This window comes from Salvelinus namaycush, chromosome 8 (assembly GCF_016432855.1).
Source record: "Salvelinus namaycush isolate Seneca chromosome 8, SaNama_1.0, whole genome shotgun sequence".
In the NCBI taxonomy this organism is placed as follows: domain Eukaryota; kingdom Metazoa; phylum Chordata; class Actinopteri; order Salmoniformes; family Salmonidae; genus Salvelinus; species Salvelinus namaycush.
Window position 1 is genome coordinate 39,318,572 of NC_052314.1, and position 18,387 is coordinate 39,336,958.

General features: G+C 43.0%; 1 protein-coding gene across 1 annotated transcript in view; it reads right to left on the minus strand.

Moving 5' to 3' along the window:
* Positions 1-6,092: 6,092 nt before the first annotated feature.
* Positions 6,093-18,387, minus strand: part of LOC120052122 (low-density lipoprotein receptor-related protein 8-like) — a 248,781-nt gene continuing 236,486 nt past the window's right edge. Inside the window, exons 18-20 of the mRNA XM_038998968.1 lie at positions 10,181-10,249; positions 7,738-7,928; positions 6,093-6,131 (exon numbers count right to left, since the gene is read on the minus strand). Coding sequence (XP_038854896.1) covers positions 6,093-6,131; positions 7,738-7,928; positions 10,181-10,249 — 299 coding nt within the window. The remainder of the gene's footprint in view (positions 6,132-7,737; positions 7,929-10,180; positions 10,250-18,387) is intronic.

Sequence of the window (18,387 nt, forward strand, 5' to 3'; positions counted from 1 at the left end):
TTTCAAACTTTTTGACCCTCTACACCCCCAAAATGAGTGGGAAGCAACAAAACGTGCGGCCCGCGAGCAAACACAAGCGTGTGCACAATCGCTGTGCAAATGTAGCCAATCATTACAGCCATAAACGTTGATCCATCAAAATGCCAATAAACTGCGTATTACACCTGCATTTGAAAAATGTATTCATTCATGTTAGCAGAGAATATCAACTATGGATATATCATGTCACTGCTCTGCAGTCCAGCGCAAGAAAAGGTCTACTTGTAGCAAAGGTTACAGGATCGGATAGAAAGCATGTTCTTTCTGCACCGAGGCATTACTTTGGAGGGCAGCCTGCCTGCAGAGTGCTCGTTGCCAGCCGGGTAGCCCTGATCTTCCTCACAAATATCGTAATAAATTTGCCAGAATATGTTACATCTTCATCCCATAGTATTGAAGTAAGTACGATGTTACAGCTGCTTATCTTTATACATACTGTATAGCCAGTAGCCACCGAACCTATCGGAAATGTGAAAATGATCAATCAAATCACCAGGTAGCCTATTATTGTTCTGGCAAAGATGCCTCCGTAGTTGATTTCGAAACTATTTTACATGGATAATATTAACGTAGGCCTGCCCTACTCTGTTTTTGTTGACGACTTGCTGCCAGTGGATTCAGAACGGACACAAAATGTGTACCAAAAAAAAATCTGCCACTGCCGAAAACGGCACTTTGGAGACTGGAAGGGCAAAGTGGCATGTGCTCTGCACAGGTAGAGCCTTATCTGTGCACATGCCTGGCTGTAATCAATGCCAAATATGTTTCTAACATGTACTGACTCAGGGAGCTGAATATGTATGCAAGGACTATATTTTAGTTATTTAATTTGTATTAATCTTAAAACATATGTTAGAATTTTTGTTCCACTTTGACGTTACAGAGTATTTTGTGTAGATTGTTGACAAAAAAAAAGCCTATTAAATCCATTTGAATCCCACTTTGTAAACACAACAAAATGTGAAGAAATCCAAGAGGTCTGAATATTTATTTGCAAAGCACTGTATGTTGAAAACATTATCAAAAGTTTTGTTGTATAAAAACGTATTTACAAGTTATGATTCAAAACTGTACCGGACTGTAACGATCGGTCACCCCTCCCCTCCCCTCCCCTCCTATGTCCCCTTTACACAGTGCAGAAGGCTTCTTGAAAAGTTTGTGCAACAAACAAGGTACAAAATGTATCCGGTATGATACGGCTGTGGAATGAAGGTTTGACCGAGAACATTTTACATTTCCTTATGAACACCCCTCTCCCTCCCTTTCCTTCCCAAACACTCCCCTCTGAAACCCCCAAAAGCCACCTCATATCCCCCACCACACCCATTTTACAACACTGACAGGTAAAAAAAAAAACTGAACTGAGCATTATCCTTCAAGTGTTACACATCCAGTAAAACATAAACTAGTGTTGTTGTGAGGACTGAGGAGGGACAATGACTATGTCTTATTCACACAGAGAGAAACCAACCAGCAGGAGAGTCACTAGGTTATATTAACTATAACAACACAGAGCATGGAGGAGAATCACTAAGGGTTCCAGAATCAGGTAGGGTTTCTTTCACAGACAAACACTGTACTGGGGTCATCTCTGGGTTCCCCTTCCAGAGTGTTGGTGAGGGTTCTTGAGCTCGTGGGTGTGTCCCACTCCACAGTGGTTCCTTTTCCTCCCGTTCTTCCAGTGTGTTTAGTCGACCCTTCCAGAAAGATAGCCCTTGTGAAAACAAAGTGTTAATGGCCAAGATGAGGCGAAAGAGAGATTGAGCGAGAGTTGAATTGAGAGGTGATATGATGTGAGTGGTGTTAGTCACAACACAGTCTGATGATGGAGCAGCATGGGCCTGGCTCCCTTGAGTGAGGATCCGCCATTAGAACATGCATAGAGAAAAGGATGGGAGAGGAGAGGATGGTTAAAGAGAACTCGAACAAACACATCTACTGAGGGTTTGTGCCATTTGTGGACCTAGGAGCCGTGGAGAATCCAGAGCCTTGTGAAATCACTGTTCCTTTAGTGTCCATCAGAAACGAAGAACGACTCCTTCAGTGTTTAAAGGATCTCTGTGCTTCAACGGCATATAGTAGCGGAGAGATGTTGAAGCATCAAGAGTTTTCTGAACGCTTACATGTTGAGTTGATCATCTCAAGGCTCTGGACACACTCCATGGCTGCCAAGGATACTGGCCACTAGGGTTAAAGACACTAAAACATCCATAGAAAGACCAATGCTCTATATAATGCTCCTAATGCAATGTATACATCTGAGCTGAACTAGCATAGAGTTCCAGATCCTAAGAAAAGAGTTATCCTAAAGTACATACACACAGAAATGAAAGAAGAAACGAAACACACACGGTGCCAGTTAACGGACATGTGCAGATACATTGCCTTCAGAAAGTATTCACACCGACTTTTCCCACATTTTGTTGTGTTACAAAGTAGAATTAAAATGGATTTAATTGTCTTTTTTTTGTGTCAACGATCTACACAAAATACTATAATGTCAAAGTGGAAGAAAAATTTGAAATAGAAAATAAAATACTAATATATCTTTATTAGATAAGTATTCAACACCCTGAGTCAATACATGATAGAATTACCTTTGGCAGCAATTACAGCTGTGAGTATTTCTGGGTAATTCTCTAAGAGCTTTGCACATCGGATTGTACAATATTTGCCCATTATTCTTTAAAAAATTCTTCAAACTCTGTCAAGTTGGTTATTGATCATTCCTAGACAGCCATTTCCAAGTTTTGCCATACATTTTCAAGCCGATTTAAGCCAAAACTGTAACTAGGTAACTAGAACATTCAATGTCGTCTTGGTAAGCAACTCCAATGTATATTTGGCCTTGTGTTTTAGGTTATTGTCCTGCAGAAAAGTTAATTTGTCTCCCAGTGTCTGTTGGAAAGCAGACTGAACCAAGTTTTCCTCTAAGATTGCCTGTGCTTAGCTCTGTTCCGTTTCGTTTTATCCTTTCTTGCCAATGACAAGCAAACCCATAACCTGATGCAGCCAACATCATGAACGAAAATATGAAAAGTGGTACTCAGTAATGTGTTGTATTTGATTTGCCCCAAACATAACACTTTGTATTCAGGATATAAAGTTAATTGCTTTGACATATTTTTTGAAGTATTACTTTAGTGCCTTATTGCAAACAAGATGCAACATTTTTTATTCTGTACGGGCTTCCTTCTTTTCACTCTCCGTCAACTGAGTTAGGACGGACGCCTGTATCTTTGTAGTGACTAGGTGTATTGATACACCATCCAAAGTGTAATTAATAACTTCACCATGCTCAAAGGGATATTCAATGTCAGCTTTTTTTTTTACCCATCTACCAATAGGTGCCCTTAGCGAATCATTGGAAAACCTCCCTGGTCTTTGTGGTTGAATCTGTGCTTGATATTCAAAGCTTGACTCAGGAATCTTACAGATAACTGTAGCTGTGGGATACAGAGATGGGGTAGTCATTTAAAAGTCATGTTAAACACTATTATTGCACACAGAGTGAGTCCATGCAACTTATTATGTGACTTGGTCAGCACATTTTTACTCCTGAACTTATTTAGGCTTGCCATAACAAAGGAGTTGAATAATTATTCTCAAGACATTTCAGCTTTTTATTTGAAATTTGTAAACATTTCTAAAAACAATTCCACTTTGACATTATGGGGTATTGTGTGTAGATCAGTGACACAAAATCTCAATTTAAATCAATTTTAAATTCAGGCTGTAACACAACAGAACGTGGAAAATGTCAAGGGGTGTGAATACTTTCTGAAGGGACTGTATCTAGATCACCTGGTTTGCCTGAGAGCAAAACCATCGGTTAAATCGACACGTCCGTAAGTATACAGATCGTCAGCGGCTGCTCTTAAATGATACCCATAAACAAACTGTCTATGTATAGATGTGTTAAATAAACCAAGCTCAGTCAAGCGGGCATTGTGCACTGTAAACGCTGCACTGTTACTTTATATTGCCTTTGAGAATCGATGGAGTCCACAAACTACAACCTTGCGTGATGAATAGCGAGAGGCGTTAAGGATAGAAGAACATAGTACCATTTTTAGACTGTCCTTCAGTAAAATGTCTCCTTCAGTGAAACGTGAGACGAATACAGTCCTCTGAACACTGCAGCACAGAGACAACTGTGGGTTCCGGAAGCTCTGGGTTCCACATAAGTTGGTCAGTTCACTCAATATAAATAAATTCCAATAACCACAAATCCACTTTTATGTGTAGAGTAGCACATGGCATGGATCTGCATATGGGCACAACAACAGTCGTGGAAAGAGACTAACTTCCTATTGAGACCAGCAGTAGCTAGTGTAACGATGCTACATTAACTGCCTACTGAAGGCTGTGTTGGAAGAGCGTGTCAGATTATAACAGGACACCATGTCAGCAGCGTTCTACAGAGATAAATCACTTCCATTCATCTTCAGCAGAGTTCCGGAGCAGAGCGGTCCATTCTGGAGGGGAGGGCAGATCTAATCCTGGAAGACCCTTCCTGTTCCTGTCAGGCCCCCCCCCCCCCCCCCAAGGGACCCTGGAAGCAGACATTTCTATTGGAAGAAAGAGAGCCATGATGTATAGCTATCATTAATCAACCAATCAACCAGTGAGCTGTGCTGTGAGCGCTACAAATGCAGCCTGCCAAATGATGTTTGTATGTGTGTGCTTCTTTGGCTGCGTTTAGACATGTAGCCCCATTCAGATTCCCCCACAAATTTTTCTTTTGACCAATCATATCAGATCTTTTTCAGAGGTGATCTGATTGGTCAAAAGCCCAATTAGTGCGAGGGGGGGGGGGGGGGGATGACACAATCGGGTTGCCTGAAATGTGTTTTCTTTGTGTCTGTGTGTGCATGTACTAGAACGTGTACCGGCTCAAGCCTATGTGCTTTCTTGCAGAAAACAGATGGAGTAGTTGAATTCAGTACCTTCAATCAGCAGGTTCTCATTTTTCTCATCAACAGTGCAATGACTAACACAGGAGAACTCAGACAGCCATGTTCTGCCTCTCCATTGGTCCCTCATATTCAGAATTGTAGCATTATTATGTGGCCATTTTCCCTTATATTTAAATCCAGTGCTTGACGTTGGAACAATGGCTCCTCTTCTATCGAGTCACTCAAAACAATTCTTCCAAAGTCTTTCCTACTCCCAGACAGAGTCCAACAACAACAGGGCTTGTACAGTTCCTAGTTTCAAAAAAGACCCCCATCATCTCTCGTCTCCCGCCCCCATCCCCCATCCCACCCCGTCCCCTGTACACCTGTTCATTATCTAGTTACTTCTGTGTATCTCTGATGCCAGCAGAGCGGATTACCCATAATCCTCCATCCCCCGAGTTCTGCCCTGCTGCTTCTTCTTGTGGCGGTGCCCTCTGGCACAACAGCCACTCCCTACAAACCCCCTCCCTTACCCCCCCTCACCACCATCCAACTTGGCTCTGCCCACGCGTAGCCTATCCTCAGTGGCACAGGCCTGGTCCGGCTTATCATATTTACACCAGCAAAACACAAACAATAAATAAAATTCAAACACAAAATAATAATTAAAACACAGCTGGCCTTTCCTCTGTTCCTGGCAAAGTAGACTACAGCAAGGTGCTCAGGGAGGTCCAGCCAGCATCTATTTACATGTGCTCTGACGGGGCAATGATGTTAATCATCATTAAGACACACAGCAGCATTCACCACTACTGGTAACTACAGTAACTTACTAACTAATGGGGGCTGAGAGAAGGGCAGAGGACAGCACAGTAGTAGCTAGTAGTAGTGGTAGTAGTAGTAATGTAGTAGTATGTTTTTAGTTAGGAGTAAGAAAGAGAGAGAGAGAGAGAGAGAGGGACGTGTTTTAGTGACACGGGTTGAGGGGTACACGTATAAGTAAAAGATAACCCCCCCCTGTCCATGGGGGGTGTACGGTACGAGCAGACTCTCTTTCTCTCTCTCTCTCTCTCTCTGTGCCCCTCTCCTCTGCAGTGTGGTCGCCCCGGGATACGGAGGGGGGAGGACGTGGACGGGGACATGGCGTGCCCCTCAGGGGAATCCGTCATCCTCCAGACTGAGCGCCACGCGCTGCAGAGAGCAGATAAAACAATGTTACCACACTGTGTGTCTGGGTGTGAGTCTGGGTGTGTGTCTGGGTGTGTGTCTGGGTGTGCGAGTGTGAAAAGGTAAGCTAAAAAGGGAGAGAGAGAGAGACAGAGAGAGGAGTGAGAGGCCAGAAGGCTGAATAGAAGAAAAGGCAGTGGAATTTTTTTTGTTGTTGAAAAAAATCGGAGAAATCTGAAGAAATCTGAGGAGCGACAGAGCAGAAGAGAGAAGAGAAGCTCTCCTTGCAGATCCCACACTCCTCTTCCTCCTCATCCCTCGATCCCCGGCACACTGATTTGGCCGCGATGTGAGGAGAGCTGCATGCGCTTACAGAGAAGGACGCCTGATCCACCTCAGGACACTCTGACGTCTCTATTTGACTGACACACCATTCAGCTAACACACAGTACAGTAAAAGAGAGGAGAAGAGGAGGAGAAGAGGAGGAGAAGAGGAGGAGGAGAAGAGGAGAAGAGGAGAGGAGAAGAGGAGAGGAGGAGAAGAGGAAGAGAAAAGGAGAAGAGGAGAAGAGAGGAGAAGAGAGGAGAAGAGAAGGAGAAGAGGAGGAGGAGAAGAGCAAAAGCACAGGAGGAAGCTTGTTCCCCACCACGCAGTCTGAAGGGGAGCAGGTTTTCAGCACGGCCTCTTAGCACAACACTGTAGCATACCAACTGTGTGTGTATGTGTGTGTGTGTGTGTGTATAACCTGTCACCTACGCCCATCTCCCGCTGTCTCTACCACGCGGCGCCACCACAGCCACACGTGTCGCCATGCCAACTGATCCTAGCGCTAACCCATCCCACCTCTTTGTCTTTGTCTGCTCTGGTTCATGTTCATGTTTACCTGCTCGTCTGTATCTAAGATACCTTACAAATACACTGCTAGAAAAACAAAACACTTATTTACATAGAGAAATACATATAAAACCGGAATAATCTGGAATAAATTAATATGATTAAAGATTGTCCCATCATCTAAGGTGCAATTTCTGTTCTGGTTTTCGTTCCCCTTGTGCCTAATTTACACTCCAAAGGAACAAAACCAGGGATTCTCCCTTCACTAAATCTGAATCTCAAATGGCACCCTATTCCCTATATAGGCCCATAGGGCTCTGATCAAATGCAGTGCACTATATAGGGAATGGGGTGTCATTTGGGATACAAGCCCAAGTCTTCCGAGGTGAGAAGATAAAGCTCAAAACACCGAGCGCTGTGCTTCCCTAACGCACAACGATAGCACAGTAACACATACTGTCAAAAGTGGTGAATGGAGAGAGTGATAATGTAGTGGTAGACTGGTGATGAAGGGCTCAACGTCAATGTGAGTGTTTTTGACCAAGGGTGGGTTTGGAATGATTTTGTGACTTAAGTGTGTGTGTATGTGTGTGTGAGGATGTAAGCCTCTCCCTTTCTTCCACAGACCTAAGGAGACTTACACCCAAACCCTCTCTCTGCTTCCAAGTCCCACCCACTCGCAACTCATTTGCCGGCAGGGTGCACGGGTGCCCCAGAGTACCAATGGGAGTTGCTGTCTGTGATCCCGCCCCCCAGGGGCAGGGCTATGAATGGCTGGTGGGCGCTGCCACTCACAGCGGGGTAGACGTGACCGATGGACTCTCCCGTACGGCCGATGTGAATCTCGTCATCGTCGTCCTCCGTGGTCTTACGGTAGACGGGGTTGTCGAAGTTCATACTCTTCGTGTTCTTCCGGCGCCAGTTACGCCAGACCAGGAAGCCGGCGGTGCAGAGCAGGCCGATGACCACTGTGGCAAGGATAGGAACTGCGTGTGTGACACACACACACACAGCGACACACACACACGGCGGGAGCGTTAACACAGCCAGGGGAGGCAGAGCGGAGCTTTCGCATACCCACATACGGTACATGTGCTCTTACACACACGGCAATCAATCTATGCACACACAGTCTCTCGAAAAAAAACACACCTATTGAAATACAAAACAAATACACCCTTGAACACAGACACATGAATGCGCATTCACACCCACACCCAACCACAAACACTTAGCAAGAAGCATTGCACGTGCACAAACACACATGGCTATTCTACACACATATGACCACACACACAGCATTCCAATGAATCCATGGCTGGGTATAGTGGTATTCCAGGAACAGGGAATAGGGGGTGTAGTGGTGGGAATAGGGAAAAAGATTAAGCCATGTCTGGCTGCCGTTCCCAGTCCTAATTTCCTTATCAGCCGGAGCATGGCGGTATTCCCATGGAAGGCCCAGTCTAATTGGTCTATTGTTGGGGGTGGGGGGAACTGGAGACCCTTCCATGATTGAGCCTGAATTCCAAGAAACCCCTTTGTTCTCGTGTAAACATTCATTTGAAAAAAAAAAAAAATCTGCTTTTTGTCTCCAAATAGCTCAGCTCTGAAGCTCCCCAGAAACATTGGGTGAGAATGAACCGTTTCATTTACCATTTAGAGATAGGAAACGGGGAACGAAGCGAGGGAAGGAAGGAGAGGGTGAGAGACACAGTCGGATGTCTTTAACGGGCCGGTGTTTGGGATATCTCATTTTGAAGAGTCAATTATAGACATAATGTATGCTAGAGCAAGGTCATTTACACACTAAGCTGATCACCAGTCAATTCAGACATAATAGAGGTTTATCCTGGAGTATCCGTACTGGCCATCTTAAGCCAAAGGGCTATATACTGTAGTATGTGATAACATGGGTAATATGTACATCTGACTTAAGAGGGGTTAAGCCCTGATGCCCTATGGTCTTCAGGCACAATGTTATTTGGATGAGCTCTTGTTCTAATTTACAGTATATTGTCACATGGGCTGAATTAACCATTTACAGTAGGCCTACGTTGTCACATGGGCTGAGTTAACCATTTACAGTAGGCCTACGTTGTCACATGGGCTGAGTTAACCATTTACAGTAGGCCTACGTTGTCACATGGGCTGAGTTAACCATTTAGAGTAGGCCTACGTTGTCACATGGGCTGAGTTAACCATTTACAGTAGGCCTACGTTGTCACATGGGCTGAGTTAACCATTTACAGTAGGCCTACGTTGTCACATGGGCTGAGTTAACCATTTACAGTAGGCCTACGTTGTCACATGGGCTGAGTTAACCATTTACAGTAGGCCTACGTTGTCACATGGGCTGAGTTAACCATTTACAGTAGGCCTACGTTGTCACATGGGCTGAGTTAACCATTTACAGTAGGCCTACGTTGTCACATGGGCTGAGTTAACCATTTACAGTAGGCCTACGTTGTCACATGGGCTGAGTTAACCATTTAGAGTAGGCCTATGTTGTCACATGGGCTGAGTTAACCATTTACAGTAGGCCTACGTTGTCACAAGGGCTGAATTAACCATTTACAGTAGGCCTACGTTGTCACATGGGCTGTTTTTATATGCTTATTGGATCAAACCTAAATGGGAAGCACAAAACCAGGAAAATAAGGATACTGTTGGGGGGGGGGGGGGGGGGACTAGGTCCACCTCAATGATAGAAGGATAGATTGTCTCGTATTTCATAACCTACAGTACACACACACACACACACACACACTCACACGTGGTCATGATTTACTCACGCACACGTTCACACCACACACACGCCTCTCCTCTTTCTGAATATCTAATTGAACTGTACTCTATATAAGTACATGAATATGTATATACGAATAGTGTCTAAATAGTATTTTCAGGTATTTTTTTTGTCTCTTGATGCCTTAACAATATATTGCTTTGAATTGTAATTGTATTCTAATAATATCTTATGTTGTTCTTGTCCATAACTGTTCTGTACTCTGTCATGTATTTGATGTTTTCTGGGGACTCCAGGAAGAGTATATCTGCCGCATGTGCAACAGCTAAACGGGCTCCTGATAAAATAAAATAAACACGCACACACACATACACACACATTTTTCAGTCAGGCAATGTCATTTGTAGGGGTGGCCAAGGCAGACGCGGAGACGGACGGACGAAGCAGGGAGAAGCAGACAAACATCACATGGTACAGTAGACGTGTACTCACCTACAGGGATCACTATACCCAGGATCGCCACTGTTATGTTGTTACCCAGAAGGTAGTGTTCATTCCCAGCTGAGAGAGAGAAGAATGACAAAAGGGAATATAAAGAGAAAAACAATGTTTAGAAGAACAAGTGACAAGCAGAGTAAAACACCTCTCCTTCCTCCTTCTATCCTCTCTAGAGGCACAGCGCGATATCAACCCAGAGCATGTCGGACTGCTTTTCTCTACCACTTCTCCGGATTCCCACCGCAAGCTCGGAACCTTTACTCCGGATCATCGCAGCTAGCTAGCTGCTATCCGAGTGGCTACTCCTGGCTAACGTCTCTGTCCCGAAGCAAGCACCAGTTAGCCTGGAGCTAGGCCCATCTCCCGGCTAGCCAAAGAGATCCATCAAGCAATTCCTGGGCTTCAATTACGTCTTTTGTCAATTGGCCTGGACCCTTTGCTGCCGACACGGAGTCCCCGCCGATCCGTCACGACTGGTCTGCCGACGTAACCGTCCGAGGGGGTTTCAACAGGCTCTCCCGTTGCGACGTCCCCGAGGTCCATCTGCTAGCCTGCTAGCCCAAGCCTGCTAGCTGTCTGAATCGCCGTGCCTCCAGCTCGCCTAGCTACTCACTGGACACTATGATCACTCGGCTACACATGCCTCTCCCTAATGTCAATATGCCTTGTCTATTGCTGGTAAGTAATTTTTGTCTTAATTCACTGTAGAGCCTCCAGCCCTACTTAATATGCCTTAGCTAGCCCTTTTGTTCCACCCCCCCACACATGCGGTGACCGCACCTGGCTTAAATGGTGCCTCTAGAGACAAAACCTCTCTCATCGCCTAGGCTTACCTCAACTGTACTCACATCCTACCATACTGTACATTCCGCCTTGAATCTATTCTTCCGCGCCCAGAAACCTGCTCCTTTTACTCTCTGTTCCGAACGCACTAGACGACCAGTTCTTTTAGCCTTTAGCCGTACTCTTATCCTACTCCTCCTCTGTTCCTATGGTAATGTACAGGTTAATCCAGGCTCTGCGGCCCATAGCATCACTCCCATTCCCCGGGCGCTCTCATTTGTTGACTTCTGTAACCGTAAAAGCATTGGTTTCATGCATGTTAACATTAGAAGCCTCCTCCCTAAGTTTGTTTTATTCACTACTTTAGCACACTCCGCCAACCCGGATGTCCTAGCCGTGTCTGAATCCTGACTTTTCCGACAAGATAGAAGTGCCAAAGGGGGCGGAGCTGCAATCTACTGCAGAGATAGCCTGCAGAGTTCTGTCATATTATCCAGGTCTGTGCCCAAACAATTCAAGCTTCTACTTTTAAAAATCCACCTTTCCAGAAACAAGTCTCTCACCGTTGCCGCCTGTTATAGACCCCCTTCAGCCCCCATGCCCTGGACACCATATGTGAATTGATCTCCCCCCATCTATCTTCAGAGTTCATACTGTTAGGTGACCTAAACTGGGACATGCTTAACACCCTGGCCGTCCTACAATCTAAGCTAGATGTCCTCAATCTCACACAAATTATCAAGGAACCTACCAGGTACAACCCTAAATCCGTAACCATGGGCACCCTCTTAGATATCATCCTGACCAACTTGCCCTCTAAATACACCTCTGCTGTCTTCAACCAGGATCTCAGTGATCACTGCCTCATTGCCTGCATGCGTAATGGGTCAGCGGTCAAACGACCAACCCTCATCACTGTCAAATGCTCCCTAAAACACTTCAGCGAGCAGGCCTTTCTAATCTGCCTGGCCCGGGTATCCTGGAAGGATATAGAGGATGCCTGGTTGCTCTTCAAAAGTGCTTTCCTCTCCATCTTAAATAAGCATGCCCCATTTAAAAAATGGGGCGTTCTGCATTAGCATCGAATAGCCCCCATGATATGCAACTTTTCAGGGAAGTCAGGAAACACTGTCACCACCGATAAATCTACGATAATCAAACATTTCAATAAGCATTGTTACACGTCTGGCCATGCTTTCCACCTGGCTACCCCTAGCCCGGCCAACATCTCAGCACCCCCTGCAGCAACTTGCCACCCCCCCCCCCCCCCCCCCCCAGCTGATGTTCTGAAAGAGCTGCAAAATCTGGACCCCTACAAATCAGCTGGGCTAGACAATCTGGACCCTCTCTTCCTAAAATGATCCGCAGAAATTGTTGCAACCCCTATTACTCACCTATTCAACCTCTCTTTTGTATCGTCTGAGATCCCCAAAGATTGGAAAGCTGCCGCGGTCATCCCCCTCTTCAAAGGGGGAGACAGTCTAGACCCAAACTGTTATAGACCTATATCCATCCTGCCCTGCCTTGCTAAAATCTTCGAAAGCCAAGTTAATAAACAGATCACAGACCATTTTGAATCCCGTCGTACCGTCTCCGCTATGCAATCTAGTTTCCGAGCTGGTCACGGGTGCACCTAAGCCACGCTCAAGGTCCTAAACGATATCATAACCGCCATTGATAAAAGACAGTACTGTGCAGCCGTCTTCATCGATCTGGCCAAAGCTTTCGACTCTGTCAATCAACGCATTCTTATCGGCAGACTCAATAGCTTTGGCTTCTCAAATGACTCACCTGGTTCACCAACTACTTCTCAGATAGAGTTCAGTGTGTCAAATCGGAGGGCCGGTTGTCCGGACCTCTGGCAGTCTCTATGGAGGTGCCACAGGGTTCAATTCTCAGGCTGACTCTTTTCTCTGTATATATCAACAATGTCGCTCTTGCTGCTGGTGATTCTCTGATCCACCTCTACGCAGACGACACCATACTGTATACATCTGGCCCTTCTATTTTTTTATTTAAAAAAATAAAAATAAAAAATCCAATCCCCCATATTTTTGGGGGTAAATATATATATCCATACACGTATGCATACATTTACACATATATACATACACATACCTATATAGACATACATACTTTTTTAAAGAATATACCTTTATTATTATTCCCCGCAAACCCTACCACCGATCCCCCAATTGGAGTAAACTGATAAACATTTCTGTTTTTACCTTCAATTTATACATCTTATACACATTTTACAGACACAGTCTACTTTATAATAGTTCTCTCTTGTTTGTTCTTAGTCCTTCCTCTATTTCTGTTGTCCATCCAGTTTGATTTCCACTTGTAACTGTGCTATTTCACAAAAGCTCCGCACCTATACACATTTCACAGATCCCGTATGCCCTACATTGTTTATCTTGTTATTAGTCCCACCCTTCAGCTCCACTCAACCCTTCCCATCTATCTTCCAACATCATCCATTTCGGATTTTTATTTGCCATATATTTTTCAACTGTGCTGTGATGCTTCACAAAAGATTTGAATCTTCCTATTCTCATAGCTTCCACGGATTGTAAATTAAAAATAAACATTTTTGCTAAAATAATTATTATATTATTGATTGATTGACTATGGCTTTTCAAATCCCCCAGTATTGCTATCTGTAGCGTTAGTTCTACGCAAATGTTGCAATTCTTCAGCCATTCCTGGACCTGTGACCAAAAACGAGCTACATACGGACAATACCAAAATAAATGATCTAATGACTCTGCCTCCTCACAGCAGAATCTGCAGAGCTGGGAAGATTGTATCCCCCATATATATAACATTCTATTAGTTGCAAGAATTTTGTACAGTAATTTAAATTGAAAAATTCGAAGTTTTGAATCCGGCGTTGTTTTGCGTATCAATTCATAAACCATGTGCCATGGAATGGGTACATCGAAAATCTCTTCCCAACTATTTTGCAATTTATATGGCACAGCTGTCAGTTTTTTGGTCCTTAAATTAAATTGGTATATGTTTTTATTTATCACACTTTTCTTTAACCATTTATGTTCTTTAATATAGGGCCGACATACAAGTTCCTTACTTTTTTCCCCTTCTACTTGCCTCTTCCATTTTTGTGGTAATGCTGCAATTAATTGGTTGTAATTTTGGGTAGAGCAGACATTTCCATATGTCTGTGTTAGCTGCATGTGTGACATTACTCCACCAGTCCTATTTATGATATCATTCACAAAAATTATACCTTTTTTAAACATTTCTTCGATAAATACAGTTTTTTTTATCAATTACTATATTTGAATTTAACCACAATATTTGTTGTACTATTTGTTCCGTCCTTTCAGGTGGATTAAACTGAAATTGCAACCAACTTTCTAAGGCTTGTTTAAAAAATAAAGATATTTTGGAGATTATTTCCTTTTCAAACAACCGAAAGTGAGCAGGTGTAATCTGAATAAAGGGAAAAAGGCCCTTCTTGAACATAGGATGAGACATTCGTACCAATTTACTAGAGAACCAGTTTGGATTTAAGTATAACTTTTGTATGACTGATGCCTTTAGTGAGAGGTCTAATGCTTTAATATTTGCCGTTCCAAATAATTTGTTCATATAATTTAAAAAGCAGGTCACTAGGTGTAGGCAAAACCATAAGCAAATAGGTAAACTATGATATGATTAAAGAGTTAATCAGGGCGATTTTCCCACAAATAGACAGGTATTTTCCTTTCCATGGTAGCAAGATCTTATCTATTTTTGCTAACTTTCTATAAAAATTTATTGGAGTGAGATCATTTCTTTCTTTTGGGATTTGTATACCGAGTATGTCCACATCTCCGTCAGACCATTTATTTGGTAAACTACATGCGAATGTAAAATGTGTATTTTTTAGTGATCCAATACGTAATATGGTACATTTATCATAATTTGGTTTTAATCCAGAGAGGATAGCAAATGTATCTAGATCCTCTAAGAGGCCATGGAGAGACTCTAGTTGTGGTTTTAAAAGAAAACATGAATCATCAGCGTACAATGACACCTTAGTTTTTAGGCCCTGGATTTCTAATCCCTTAATATTAATGTTTGATCTAATTTTAACAGCTAACATTTCGATGGCAATAATAAATAGATATGCCGATAGTGGACAACCTTGTTTTACTCCTCTAGATAGTTTAAAACTTTCTGAGATGTAGCCATTATTTACTATTTTACACCTAGGGTTACTATACATAATTTTAACCCATTTTATAAGAGATTCCCCAAAATTGAAATATTCTAGGCATTTATATATATACTCCAGTCGTACTTTATCAAAAGCCTTTTCAAAATCAGCTATGAAAACCAGGCCTGGTGTCCCCGATATTTCATAGTGTTCTATTGTTTCCAGTACTTGCCTTATATTATCTCCAATGTATCGTCCATGTAAAAAACCTGTCTGATTAGGATGAATAATATCTGACAAAACTTTTTTTATTCTATGCGCCAAGCATTTTGCTAGGATTTTTGCATCACAACACTGAAGTGTAAGAGGTCTCCAATTTTTTAAATGGACTGGATCTTTATATATACCACTTGGGTCCTGTTTCAGTAATAATGATATCACACCTTCTTGTTGCGTGTCTGATAATCTATCATTTATATAGGAGTGGTTAAAACAAGCTAATAATGGTCCTTTGAGTATATAAAAAAAAATGGTATACTTCCACTGGTATGCCATCCAGCCCTGGAGTTTTCCCATCCTTAAAGGCCCCAATTGCATCAAGTAGTTCCTCCTCTGTAATTAGGCCTTCACATGAGTCTTTCTGTACAGATGTTAATTTTACATTATTATTAGGAAAAAAATCCATACAATTAGTTTCAGTTAGTGGAGATGGAGGAGCCTGAAACGAAAACATATTCTTAAAGTACTTTACTTCCTCTTTCAAAATATCATTTGGTGAATCATGCGTGACTCCATCATTTGTAACAAGTTTTAATATGTTTTTTTTGGTAGCATTTCTATATTGAAGATTGAAAAAGAATTTGGTGCATTTTTCCCCATATTCCATCCAGTTCGCTTTATTTTTATAATATATTACACTGGATCTTTCTTGAATAAGTTCCTCCATTTCTTTTTGTTTTTCCTCTAACTTATTCTGTGCCTCTATGGTACCGTTTTTATTGTTATCTAACTGTACTGTTAGTCCTTCAATTTCCTTTGTTAATATGGACTCTTTTGATCTAAATTGCTTTTGTTTTATAGATGAGTACAGAATTGCATGGCCTCTAAAGGCACACTTAAAAGTGTCCCATACAATATGGGGATCTGCTGTACCTATGTTATGTCTAAAAAAGTCAGTTATAAATTCTTCTGTCCTAGTTCTAAACAATTTATCATCTACTAGGCTTTGATTAAATTTCCAATATCCTCGCCCACGTGGAAATTCTGTAAGAGTAATATATATGCCAATTATGTGATGGTCCATCTGGCCCTTCTTTGGACACTGTGCTAACAAACCTCCAAACGAGCTTCAATGCCATACACCACTCCTTCTGTGGCCTCCAACTGCTTTTAAATGCTAGTAAAACTAAGTGCATGCTCTTCAACTGATTGCTGCCCGCACCCTCCTGCCCGACTAGCATCACTACTCTGGACGGTTCTGAGCTAGAATATGTGGACAACTACAAATACCTATGTGTCTGGTTAGACTGTCAACTCTCCTTCCAGACTCACAATAAGCATCTCCAATCCAAAATTAAATCTAGAATCGGCTTCCTATTTCGCAACAAAGCCTCCTTCCCTTATGCTGCCAAACATACCCTCGTAAAACTGACTATTCTACTGATCCTTGACTTCGGCGATGTCATTTACAAAATAACCCCCAACACTCTACTCAGCAAACTGGATGCAGTCTATCACAGTGCCATCCGTTTTATCACCAAAGCTCCATGTACTACCCACCACTGCGACCTGTATGCTCTCGTTGGCTGGCCCTCACTACATATCCGTCGCCAAACCCACTGGCTCCAGGTCATCTATAAGTCTTTGCTAGGTAAAGCCCCGCCTTATCTCAGCTCACTGATCACCATAGCAACACCCACCCATAGCACGCACTCCAGCAGGTATATTGCACTGGTCATCCCCAAAGCCAACACTTCCTTTGGCCACCTTTCCTTCCAGTTCTCTGCTGCCAATGACTGGAACGAATTGCAAAAATCTCTGAAGCTGGAGTCTTATATCTCCCTCTCTAACTTTAAGCATCAGCGGTCAGAGCAGCTTACCGATCACTCAACCTGTACACAGCCAATCTGTAAATAGCACACCCAACTACCTCATCCCCATATTACTACTGACCCTCTTGCTTTTTTGCACCCCAGTATCTCTACTTGTACATCATCATCTGCACATCTATCACTCCAGTATTAATGCTAAATTGTAATTATTTTCGCCTCTATGGCCTATTTATTGTCTACCTCCCTACTCTTCTACATTTGCACACACTGCACATAGATTTTTAGATTTTTCTTTTCTTTTGTGTCATTGACTGTACGTTTGTTTATGTGTAACTCTGTGTTGTTGTTTTTGTCGCACTGCTTTGCTTTATCTTGGCCAGGTCGCAGTTGTAAATGAGAACTTGTTCTCAACTGGCCTACCTGGTTAAATAAAGGTGAAATAAAAAATGTATTAATAAAATAGAGGTAGTGCCCTCCCTTCTTCCCTACCCCTCCCATGTTTTGTCTAATGGTCCCTTGTCCCACCGTCTCATCTCCCCCTCATCTCCCCTTCACCTCTAACCCAGGTTTGTGTGGAGCTCAGGCCTTCTCGAGGAAATAAATCCAGCCTCATCTCCCCATTAGGGCTGTTGGGCCATTAGCAACACTCTAATTATCCAGCTATAATGGAGCCTAGCCTGGGAGATTAACAGGGCAGATCATAACGACTACATCCGCATAATGATAGCCTCCACACAATCAGATAATGAATGAATCTATCGCACAGACACACAGACACACAGACACAGAGAGACACACACACACACACACACACACACACACACACACACACACACACACACACACACACACACACACACACACACACACACACACACACACACACACACACACACACACACACACACACAAGTGAGTGAGTCTAATACTCTAAACTGGAGGTATTGTACGGTAGTTTCTGACTAAGCGAAAGTGGAGGAAATGTCATGTGGTTCCCAAAGCATGAGTGACGTCCAATAGGCTCTAAGACTCCAAAAGGGGATTAATCAAATCGTATTAAAATGTGTTATGAAAGAACTGACCCTGAGGCTCTGGAGGGAGGGAACTGTGGAATGAGGGGACTGAAGGTGCTGAAAAGAGTGAATTTCATTATGGAGCATTATTATCGGGGAGGGATTTTACAGTAGCGCACAGAACAT